This window comes from Chanodichthys erythropterus, chromosome 11, assembly GCF_024489055.1.
Source record: "Chanodichthys erythropterus isolate Z2021 chromosome 11, ASM2448905v1, whole genome shotgun sequence".
Lineage (NCBI taxonomy): Eukaryota > Metazoa > Chordata > Actinopteri > Cypriniformes > Xenocyprididae > Chanodichthys > Chanodichthys erythropterus.
The window spans coordinates 11,124,476-11,136,372 of record NC_090231.1 but is presented as its reverse complement, the minus strand read 5'-3'; the positions used below and the strand labels follow the sequence as shown (position 1 = coordinate 11,136,372).

The following is an 11,897-nucleotide window of genomic DNA, read 5'->3' as shown; positions in this document are numbered from 1 at the left end:
TATCTATCTATCCATAGCTTCATAGCTGTGAAGGCATACATATAGTATACACACATATGTACGTGTTTGTATATATATGCAAACTTCATCTATCTATCTATCTATCTATCTATCTATCTATCTATCTATCTATCTATCTATCTATCTATCTATCTATCTATCTATCTATCTATCTATCTATCTATCTATCTATCTATCTATCTATCTATCAAACTAAATATATCTATCTATCTATAGCTTCATAGCTATGAAAGCATAGATACACACATAAGTACGTGTTTGTATATATATGCAAACTTCATTATCTATCTATCTATCTATCTATCTATCTATCTATCTATCTATATATCTATCTATCTATCTATCTATCTATCTATCTATCTATCTATCTATCTATCTATCTATCTATCTATCTATCTATCTATCTATCTATCTATCTATCTATCTATCCATAGCTGTGAAGGCATACATATATAGTATACACACATATGTACGTGTTTGTATATATATGCAAACTTCATCTATCTATCTATCTATCTATCTATCTATCTATCTATCTATCTATCTATCTATCTATCTATCTATCTATCTATCTATCTATCTATCTATCTATCTATCTATCTATCTATCTATCTATCTATCTATCTATCTATCAAACTAAATATATCTATCTATCTATAGCTTCATAGCTATGGAGGCATAGATACACACATGTTTGTATATATATGCAAACATCAAATATGAAAATATGAGACACATTTAAATTCTGCTGTAAAGCAGCTCTAGCTCTAAAAATACAATAGTGTCATTATTCAGCTCAAGTCAGTTCAGCTATAGGGCCAGAAATAGGGTAACTTAATTTGGACAAACAGTAGGCCTACATCTGTTACCATTGTTGCCTGATGAACAAACACCTTTTACATGTGTTCAAACTTGTTCCCACTTCTGTCAAGCATTGCTGCAATCACCAGTTTATCTTAAAAACAGTGCAGAAATGTGCAGACCTATTGATTTTTTTTCCCTAAATAATGCCAGATCACCCACAACACTTACTGCTTTCACAAAACTTCTTTACTCTTACCAGTCATTAATATTTGGCACATAATTAATGCAGTGGTTTTCTTGCATATTAAGCTCTCTGTATTCATTGACAGCACTAAACTGGTAGTGTCTATCTTAAAAATGCAAACTAAAGAGACTTGCACATGGTCTAGCTGATTGATCCTGCAGTGTCATAGTCATCAATCATTCCACCCGTTCATACAGATGGCAGTTAACTGTACTTCATTAGAGCCTGTCCACACAGCATTTTGTGGGAATTAATTGTTCTTGGACTGGAAAGGAAGACATAGTTACACACAAGGTTTTGTGCTATTTTGCATTATAAGTTGTGACTTTTGAAGTATGGATTATCAAGTTTGATTTTACTCAGACTTCTGTTGTGTAGCAATAGCTCTGATCCGTAACAGCATGATACATGAACCTGCAGTATAGCGAAGGTCAGTTTGTAAAACCACCAGCCGCTGATGCAAAAACGTCCACTTTTTATATGGAAGCAAAACTTCTGATCTAAAAATGAAACGGGCACAACCATAAAAGACCCAATTAAGAGGAACTGTACCAAAGAAAATGTCGATTTATATTTATTTGTAGGGAATTCAGAAGAACAGAAACTGTATGTGCAGTATCTTTAACCTGTACCAGAAATCAAATATCTGAAACAAGTATTTTATATAGAGAACATCAGTGTGTGGCTCCCTAAAGAGCTATGAAACAGAAATATGTTCAGCGGTGTTGTGGAAAACACCACCATGTGAGGAAACATAAAATCACGACAGGAAAGTGAAATATTTCTGTGCTCCTCTTTCCTCTAAGCCTAAGCAAAAGATGTAAATGAACCTCTTTACCGTAATCATCAAAAATAAATAAATAAAACAACATTTTAATTGATATAAATAATACGTTTTTCAATAAAACTATTTCTTTTATAACTCCAGCCCAATAAAAACATTTTATGTTATAAAAAGTACAAGATTGTTCAAAACAGACTAGAACAGAAATGAAAGTGAGAAGTAGTTTAAAAGCATATTTCCTTCCTTGAATCAATGTCCCAAATATTTTTACTTTATTCCTGCCTCATCTTGGCGTTCCTATAGATCAGTCTAGTTATCAGACACTAAATGAGGTGTGGTGCTAATATATTTTCTGTAGTCATAAATTTGAGTCACACCACCAGTGGAAACGGTTAAAAAAGAAAAAAGAGAGAGAGAGAGAGAGAGACAAGACCAAAAAGCCAACGTTTTTGATTTTATGCAGTTTATTTTCCAATCTAAAAATATGAAGACAAAATATAATAAATCACAATTAATCACAAATCAGAATGTCTTAAAGTTCATGGCATTAACTACATGGTCATGAACTACTGGAAACCCAAGACTCTGGCACAAAGGACTGTGGGTTTTATGCACTTACTGTGACAGGTGTCATTACATAATAGGTGGTGTGATCATACATTGTTGTCCCTCTGCTACTCTGAGGCTGCTGTTTCAGTGTAGCTGCTGTGCACGTACAAAAGACATTCCTAGAACTGCTGAAAAGTGTCCTTGGTCCAGAAAACGTCAAGATCCTCATTTTGTTAGATGGAACAGATCATTACAAAGACACTGGTGTCTAGTGTAAAATGTATTATGCTATGGCAATGTGACACAATTTACTGTGCAACTGATGTCAGAATGAAATGCTGTAACAAGGCTGAGAAACATTATACTCCAAACCTCACAATTTAAAAACACAAAACAAATAACCCTCTTAAGCCAGACTGGAGTACCAGAAGTCCAGTTATGTCAAAAACATAACAATTTTTTCACCATTGTAATACATAGTATTACTCCAAAACTAACCATAACGTCTTGCATAATACAAATTACAATAGAGTTTCCTAGTGTAAAATATTTCTTTTGCACTTTTAATGTGACACTCATTTCTTTACATCATTGCATTTTTATTTTATTTATTCTTTTGATAATTATTTACAAAGAAATTCATCAGCAGAAAAGAAGCATAAATATGTGTACTTCTCTTTTGTATGTTACAGTTTAAGAAACCATATTTTACAAAATACTTTATGTACAGCACAAGCCCCTTTTGGAATACCCTCAAACACAGATTTTGTATGCTTTTCAAATAGCAAGAATGAAAAGCTGCACATATTTGCCTGGTCTGGCACAATACTGCTATCACGCTGCATTTGAAGGGATCGTCCAACCAAAAATTACAATTCTGTCATTTATTCACCCCCTCATGTAAAGTAGATGACATTGTCCATACAATGAATATCTGTGTTGTTTTGAGACCATATTAACTTTCACTGTAGGGACAAAAATAGTCTTCAAAATATATTCTTTTGTGTTTCACAGAAGATTTGGAATTGTCAGAATTTTTGGGTGAACTATCCCTTTAACTGAATGAGAACTTTTGTGACACTGCTGGGGAAAGCCCATGTTTTCATAAATCAGTGTTTCACTCCGCATTAATTTACAGTGCAAAGAGCACTGGACGAGCAACCATTGAGAAAAGGAAAGGGCATCTTATAATATAAGCGTTTTATTGGCCGCCAAAAGCCATTTCAGGGGCTCAGCTGTGCATCATTTCAGCAGTGCGATACATTCTCACTTATGCTAGCAAAAAATGCTTTATGACTTTAAGGCCTGTTCACACCAAAGACGATAACTATAAAGTTTTAATAATCTTTCTAATTCTATGAGCATAGTGAAGTCCACACCGCAACTACAACGATAACGACACAGAAGAACAATATTGTTGGAATCACTCTAGAGGGCTTTTCACACTGCGCTTAACCCCGGGATATCGACGTTCTAAACACCGATTTTAACCCCGGGTAAAGGAACGTTTCACACTTGTAGTTTAGCGGCCGTTACACCTTTTTCAACTAAAATTGTAAATCTTTTTATACGTTGTGTCAGTTCATTTATATGACAACAGCGTTATGGGTGCCTGAAAACGGGTCTCAAAGTGCAAATTTTTGAAAATGGTCTCTGTGTAAACAACAAAAACGCGTATCTGTGGAAATGATGACATCATGTACATGCGTATCACATGTTCATTCTATGGTGTTTCATCGCCATCTAATGGCCTGGCAGCAGAATATAGCGTTTTTAGTCGTTTTCGCGGATCCGTGTGAATGGGGGTCGTTTTGACAATGGTGTCGTCTGTGCGCAGAAAACTCAAAGGAAAAACTTCTCTGTTATCATTGTCATGTAAACATACCCTTAGATGTGGGGTTAACACCGCTTTTTACTCCGGGGTTATGAAACCCTGCTTGTGAAACGCCCGGGGAGAAGTTGGGGGTACGGTGCCTTGCTCAAGGGTTTCACCCCAGTCGTGGTATTGAGGGTGGAGAGAGCGCTGGATATTCACTCCCCTCACCGACAATCCCTGCCGGACCTGAGACTCGAACCCATGACCTTAGGGTTACAAGTCCGACTCTCTATCCATTAGGCCACGGCTGCCCCATGTTAGAATGCATGCCTTATATTCACACGCTTTGGCCAGTCACAGAAACACTGCACAATGTATAAACAGTCGTTTTCATGTATGATATGAAAACTGTCAAACTGCGATGGAAAACGCGACAATTGTTGTGAAAAAGAGACCCTCATTCTTACTTTTATAGTTCGAAAAGTTCATTCAGAAAAAAACTTGATAATGCAGTCAGCAATGAGGACGCGCAATGCTAGAGCCTTTATGTAAACAGATCACGTGCTACGTTTGTCCAGCGAGTAACACTGACACCACGAATATGCAAATAAGGACTTTAACTCTGGGTATAGTATGAGCAGTGTAAAACGTGAATAAAGATAACCCAGGATTCCATTTACTCAGGGTTTAGAATGACCCAGGGTTAACTATTTCAAGTGTGAAAAGCCCTTAGGAGAGCTTTTTTTTCCAGCTGATGAATAATAAAAACATTGACAGCCAATCAGAATCCCACCCTAGTTTAACGACGAGCACACTTATATAATAAACAGAATGTTATCTTCCATTGGTGTGGACACTAATATAGTTGCTGTTACAGTTATCGTTCTTGGTGTGAACGCACCATTACAGAACGATGACCCCACGACCCCATTCTGGTGCTGTGTGTAGTGATTTTCAAACCTAGGAAGCTTTTGATCAGTCCCTATGAGTTTTGCTCAAGGTATTCATCAATCATGGTGAGATTGTTCAGCCAGTCTTCATTGTTGCCCACCAGAGTGTCAATGAAGTCCACGTCCGCACCGCCACCTCCTCCGGGTCCTTGAAGCCCTCCAGTCATTGCCCCATTGCTGTGATGCTGTGGCGTGTAGTCATAGGAGGGCAGCTTATGTCCAGGGTTGTAGCCCTGCGGTGAACAGTGTTTGCTTGCGGAAGCAGTCTGGTAGCTAGGAGGAGCCATCCCATGAGCTGGGTGCATCATGGATGGACCTCCGGGTTTCATAACAGCGAGAGCGGAAAGCGGACCTCGCATTCTGAGGCTCTGTTGGGACATGGAGGATAGAGGCTGGGCGGTGGGCATCTTCTGGTCCGGTCTGCCAACCAAACCAGGGGCTACTTGATTAGGAGGAGGACGGGAACCAGGGAAGTTGGCTGGCATACCTGCCATTCCGGATCGCTGTGGAAACTGAGGACCCCCGCATCCAGGTGGGGCTCCTCCGGCGGGGAAGGGATGTTGGTGGTTCGAGGGGTCCATATGCGGTTGCACCCCTTGCTGGTGCTGCCAGAGCTGGGATTGTGACGTGGGCTGCTGCTGGGAAGGGAACATCATACGTGACGGAAGAGCTCCGCCTTGGTGCAGCGCCTGCCGCAGGTGGTGGGTCGGCACGGGACCGCCAGGTAGGTTGGGACAAGGCATTCCCGGTCGTGTCACGCTGTGAGCCGGGTGTAGCGGTTGACGTGGAGGGCCGCCCATTCCCATCATGCTCTGGCCCGGCTGCATCGCCATTCCGAAGTCTTGAGAAGGGTGGCAGAGGGGTTGTTTGGAACCTTTGCTGCACATATATCCTCCAACCGACGAGCCCATCTGGGAGACTGAGCCGGAGGAAAGACCCATTCGGTTTGTGGTTAAAGGACCGCTATGGGAGAGCATTGTGGAATTCGACTGTTGAGAAGCCCCCATAGGATAACCACCACACTCCGGAGGGAGAGGTCGACCTGGACCTGCAAAATAGAAAGCAAAAATAAATGACTTTGAGCACGCCTTTAGCTATTTTACCATTCAAAAGTATGGCACTGGTAAGATTTTTTTTAGTCTCTTAAGGCCCTGATATACTTCTAACGAAATTCAAGAATGAACTGATGTGATGTCATTTCGAACAAAATCAGGCCAAAATGAGGAGTTCAAAACCGCTTGCCAAAGCGAACTCTCAGGAAAAGTTTGCTCCAGCTGCAAAACATCTTCATACTACCACTGGTTTGTGCCGATGACGTAAGAGAGTGCCTCAGGAATGACGCATTTTTGTAGGCAAAACCCGGAAGTGAGTTAGCATTTTAGGACTTCCGGTTCCAACGACGTAAAGTCTATGAGTTTTTTGAATGGGTTTTTGCTAAATCGCCTGAAATAAGGTCTGTGGTAAACAAAGCCTCTAAATACTTTCACGTTTTGATCTATGACATAAAACACACCAGTTATAACCCACTTGTGATTTTTTAAACTTTTACTGTGTCTTAAAATCGGCGGTTGCTAACAAATTGCTAAAAGGGACTACTTCCTTTGGCGGGGACTTTAGACGTCATCATGACAAACAGGACATCTGGACAGCATTTCTCATGAAAAAGTGGATAAGTATTCATACACAGCGCAGATCATAATCAGCGAGCATGTTTTTAAATAAAGTTGTTTTCTAAATAAAGTTTGAGGACGCTTGGTGGTGACGACGTTGATCCGCGACCATGGTGTGCTGTAGTCCGTTTATAGCCTACTGTTAGCCTTTTATATCTGACGACTTTATTTAGGCTTCAAAATCTATACATGTTGTGTTAACTTGTAAAGATTATCTTGATAGACAAAACGTGTAAGTGTCATAACCCTTTGTTAAACACAGAGCTTATTTTCTGCGATTTTCCAAAAGTCTATGGGAAAAATGCATAGGCTTTCAGTCGAGGGAACCCGTGCGACGATAACTTCGGGGTTGGCCTACAAAAACACGTCATCCCTGGGGCACTCTATTGGAGGTGTGCGCATAGGCTCCACCTTCTTTCACGTGGAACTCTTCTCTGACTCATTTCATCTGTTTGAGTCCGTCAAAGTAAGATCTCCGTGGGTGTAAACATGAACACACTGGGTAGCTGCTTTATCGTAGAAAATGAAGTTGTGCTTCTGCACCGACACTGTTGTTTATGTTTGATACTGTAAAGCTGCTTGCTTTTAAGCAATCTATTGAATACAATGCCATATAAATAAATATGACGTGACTTCACTGGAGTGCTAATTTTCAGAGTTGCTATGATCAGATGCTTTTCTTATGCTTTGTTAAAATGCTTGCTGTTTTCTCAGTTTTGTTGTGTGTTTATTTTGTTACTGAAAGGAAAGCACACATCACATTTACATAACAGTATATCGTTGCTCACGTTTTTCGAACTTCGTTTTACCCCTAAACAAAGAACGAAAAAGAACCTCGTCATGAGTAGATCAGGGCCTTTATGCTCAACAAGGCTGTCTTTATTTGATACAGCAAAATATTACAATTTAAAATAACAGTTTTCTATTTCTATTTATTTTAAAATATAATTTATTCTTGTGACAGTAAAACTGAATATCAAGCAAACATTACTTCAGTCTTCAGTGTCACACGATCCTCCAGAAATCATTCTAATATGCTGAACTTTTTTTTCAGGATTGAATGTTCATAGGAATATTTTGTAACAAAGTAAAAACTATTACGGTCACATTTAATCATTTTAATGCAGCCTTGCTGAATAAAAATATTTTCTTTCAAATAAAAATAAAATCTTGCTAACCCCAAACCTTACTGAATATAGCAAAATTGGCAATAAATAAACAGTGTGCCTTATTCAATAATAATTCTGTGTGCAACAGAAAAAGTTCTCACTCCAAAATTTCCACTAATAAATGAGAAAACAGCTAGTAATTTGCATAAAAAATGCTCAAACTTTGTCCACAAAAGGGCTTCTGTGAATATTATTTATTTATTATCTAATAATATATTAAATACACGGTCTTATAAATAAATGACTTGTTTCTATGGCCCCTGGACTATGTGATTGGTTTTAATTCGTTGTAAATTCTACCATAAATTTAGACTCAAATTTTTGTGGAAACTTACTGATAAATTGCTCTATGAAGAAAATGTATGCAGATTTAAAAAAAAAAAAAACTGAATGAGACCCAGTGTTTACCAATATTTGTGGAAAGTGACTTCTTGTAGGTGGTGTGTTGATGTTACTGTACCTTGAAATGGTGCCACCTGTTGGCAGTCTGTGATATGCCCTCCATTCATTTGCTCCATTTGCCTTTGCTTTTCCTTTAATAAATAGACAATAATATATAAACACATTTAAAGCAAATAAACTTATAAAACAAATACATTTTGCTATTCAGACACCAAAAAATGCACTTTAAGAGAATGACACATTCAACAAGGAGTTTGAACACTAACTTGTTGTTGCTGAATCTGTTTGTTTATTAGCTGATTCTTAAGCATCAGGTTGTAGCTGCTGCCCTGGGGCTGCCGTGGCACTGCTGACGGAGCGTCCTGAAGATGAGGCACCATTCCTGCACCTTGATCCTAAGACAGACGATAAAAGAAAGCTCACTATTAAACCTGCACTCAGTTTCAAACTTAGCAAATGTACATTTTAGCAGTGCGACAGCTCAAACGTGTCAAAACAATGGCCATTATATTCACACAGACATGATCTCACCTTTACTTGACCCACACAAACAACTGTTACTAACTGCACATAATATCACCGTGATGATCAAAGACGTGACGCCATTCAGCGTAACTCAACACCGCTAAAAAGGTCATCTCAACCAAGCCCACATGTTCTAACAGGGCTTCTTTCCTTAGCAAAGTCGTAAACATCTGTAAATAACCACAGAGGTTTCAGACCAGACCCTGCCCTCCCAGAGCCACGGACGTTTGTTTTTGTTGGCTTTGTCTGAATGCACCCCTCCGCCCGAACAGTTCAGCTAGGCATTCCCATATTCCTATTCCCACAGAAGAAATGCTCCCCACCCTCTTCCCTCCCTACTCCCATCCGAATCCTGAAAACACCTCGCAGAGTAGAACATTAATCATAGACTATTATGAAGACGTGGAGCGATAACTACTTTAAGTTTGGGATACATGGCAGAACACAAGGATCTGCTTAATGTCATAAAGACACAAGCACAAACACAAAATGAAATTACTGAGTTTATTATGTTGTGTGAATTCAATTAAATCTTAAACTTACATATGCTTAGCATCACACATAGCTAATATCAAGCGAAAGAACAAGCAGAGGTAATCTGAGGCACTAACAGACACTCCTAGCATGAATCTGGTGTAATCATCTTTGCTTGTAGCAGGCAGAGTGATGAAACGGCGTCCCAAGGGGAATATCGTGGTGCTTTGCAGTGGAAATGAATGGCTTGTCTGCAGCACTAGTGCTGGTAATGGATATTGATCCAGCACTTGGGTATGTGCAGCAAGAATGAAGAGCTGGTTTAGATGCTTTTGTTGCTCTTGTAGTGTTAGGGCTGTCCATGCATGATTCTGTTTGCCATTAAGAGCTAAAACATCTAATGATTATAAAGAACACTCAAATCTGTTACTTCTTAAAGCGACAGTTCACCCAAAAATGAACATTCTGTCTCAGCTTCGGTCACCATTCACTTAAAGTCATATGGGTTTGGAACAACATGAGGGTGAGTAAATGATGGCAGAATTTCTTTCTGGGCGAACTGTTGCTTAAAAATATCATAAGTAGGCCTAATGGTTAAAAATCATTGAAACAATTTCTGTTTCGTCAGCTGCTCAAATGCCTGCAACCCCCAAGGCAAGAAAACATTTGATTACTATGATAATATGCGACTTGCTCACAAATCCAAGGGATATGGAAGAAAAACTTGATTTTTCGTCTAAGCGAACGCTAGATGGCGCATGCGCACTCTCACAGTCCTAAACAAAAACAGCTCGCGCGTTTAACCGCTTTATCCTCATCGAGAGTTTACTCTGAGCTTCTATGTCTTTATCGATCCCCTTATTTGTAAAAAGCCCAGTCTGCTCTATATCCAGTCAGCCTAGTGTATAACATAAATTATTAGTGTGCTTATTAGTAGTAACGTTAGTGACTTCCGACACGTTTTAGTCAGTCAGGAGGACGCAGCTTGCGCTCTATCCGGCACAGCTCGCCAAGTTAAACAGCGTTTCAGATTGTGCCCTCGATAAGCCTTTCTTTCTTTTTTTTCTCCTGTCCTGAGGTACACCCCAACACCTCACAAGCTTTCCAGAGCCTCCAGCTACACACGCACGTTTCAAGTAAAGCAGTCCGTCAAGCCGCCTCCCCTTTCCGCTCCGCGCGCTCACTCAGCTTTTCATACAACTCACATTTGATTTAAGCGTTTAATAGATTAGATATCACAGCAGCAGAGGTTATCAAAGCAATCCGCTGCTTTTGTTGTCGAACAGAATGCAACCGTTCCTGTGCGTACACGACGGTAACAAAGAAAGAGAGATATGTTTAACCCTGTCAAATCCATCGGGGTGGAAAGACATGTAAATTTGGTCTCTCTCTCTCTCTCTATTTGTATTGCAGTATTGTATTTGCATTGCAAAGTAAGTGCAATAGCAATAGAGCGAAGTAATAGTATTAATAAATAAAATTAAGCAATAATATTAAATAAAACAATATAATTAGAAATGCTTTATATAATTGAGAAACAACCAGCAAATGTAGGTAAAATGATGATAGAAGGTATTTTAAAGGCCAAGCACCAAATATGCCCTAAACCACATAAAGAGACATAATTACCCATATCAAACTAACAAGAGAAATAAAACCAATTATGCATTTGCGTGCCACAGAGCATGAAAGGATGTTCTATCACTTAACCCAGAGCGTGCATGTTTGACCTTGTTTTTGTCATCTGAACAAGGGTTATTATAGTTAAATTGAATTAGGTTTAAATATATAACATGTTTTTTTGTTGTTGTTTTTATTTATTCTTTGTGGCGTTCCAATTTCATACCTGCTCCAAAACCTCACAGAAAGTGAATTAGTCCTAAACTTACATTCTTGGATCCCAAATTAATGAACAAGTTTTTTTTTTTTTTGCCAAAAACAAGTGAAAAGTCAAATTATCTATTTTTAGGTCCATTTTCCAGGCTTTAGCTAATTGCCATGGGAAAATGACGGAGAAGCAGCAGTGCAGGACTACAGGAAGGGAAGGCGAAAGAGAGAGACAAACAGACAGAAAGAGAGAGAGGTTGTTGAATGTTAGTGAAGTCGCCTTGTCATGCAACTCCAAGTGACCTTGCTGGGAGTAGAGAGGGGGAGGGACAGAAAAAGAGGGAAAGCTTATGACTGGAGAATGAGACGAGGATGAATGGAGTGGGCAGAAAGCGAGGAAGACGACATAAGAGGAGAGAAAGGGACTGACTCGGGCACGCAACTTTTACAAAACAGGTATAATTAGAAAAGTTGAGTGGATAATGGAAGAGGACAGGAGATAGAAAGAGTGTATGCGAGGAAAGTGTGCGAAAGAAAGTGGGACAGAGTTGTGTAGAGTGCTCCGATGTGCCGTTCTGGCAGAAGTCCAGCTGTCCAGAGAGCAGGCAGACACTAAGTACTGCTTTTATCTCCACGGTAACCAAGTTTGTTTACATCTATTG

At 39.3% G+C, this 11,897-nt stretch overlaps 1 protein-coding gene across 3 annotated transcripts in view; it reads right to left on the bottom strand.

Moving 5' to 3' along the window:
- Positions 1-3,344: 3,344 nt before the first annotated feature.
- si:ch73-211e3.1 (mastermind-like domain-containing protein 1) overlaps positions 3,345-11,897 on the bottom strand; it is an 85,200-nt gene continuing 76,647 nt past the window's right edge. For all 3 annotated transcript variants that reach the window (XM_067401637.1, XM_067401638.1, XM_067401640.1), the window contains exons 3-5: positions 8,676-8,804; positions 8,468-8,540; positions 3,345-6,216 (exon numbers count right to left, since the gene is read on the bottom strand). In XM_067401637.1, coding sequence (XP_067257738.1) covers positions 5,201-6,216; positions 8,468-8,540; positions 8,676-8,804 — 1,218 coding nt within the window. In that variant the 3' untranslated portion in view covers positions 3,345-5,200. The remainder of the gene's footprint in view (positions 6,217-8,467; positions 8,541-8,675; positions 8,805-11,897) is intronic.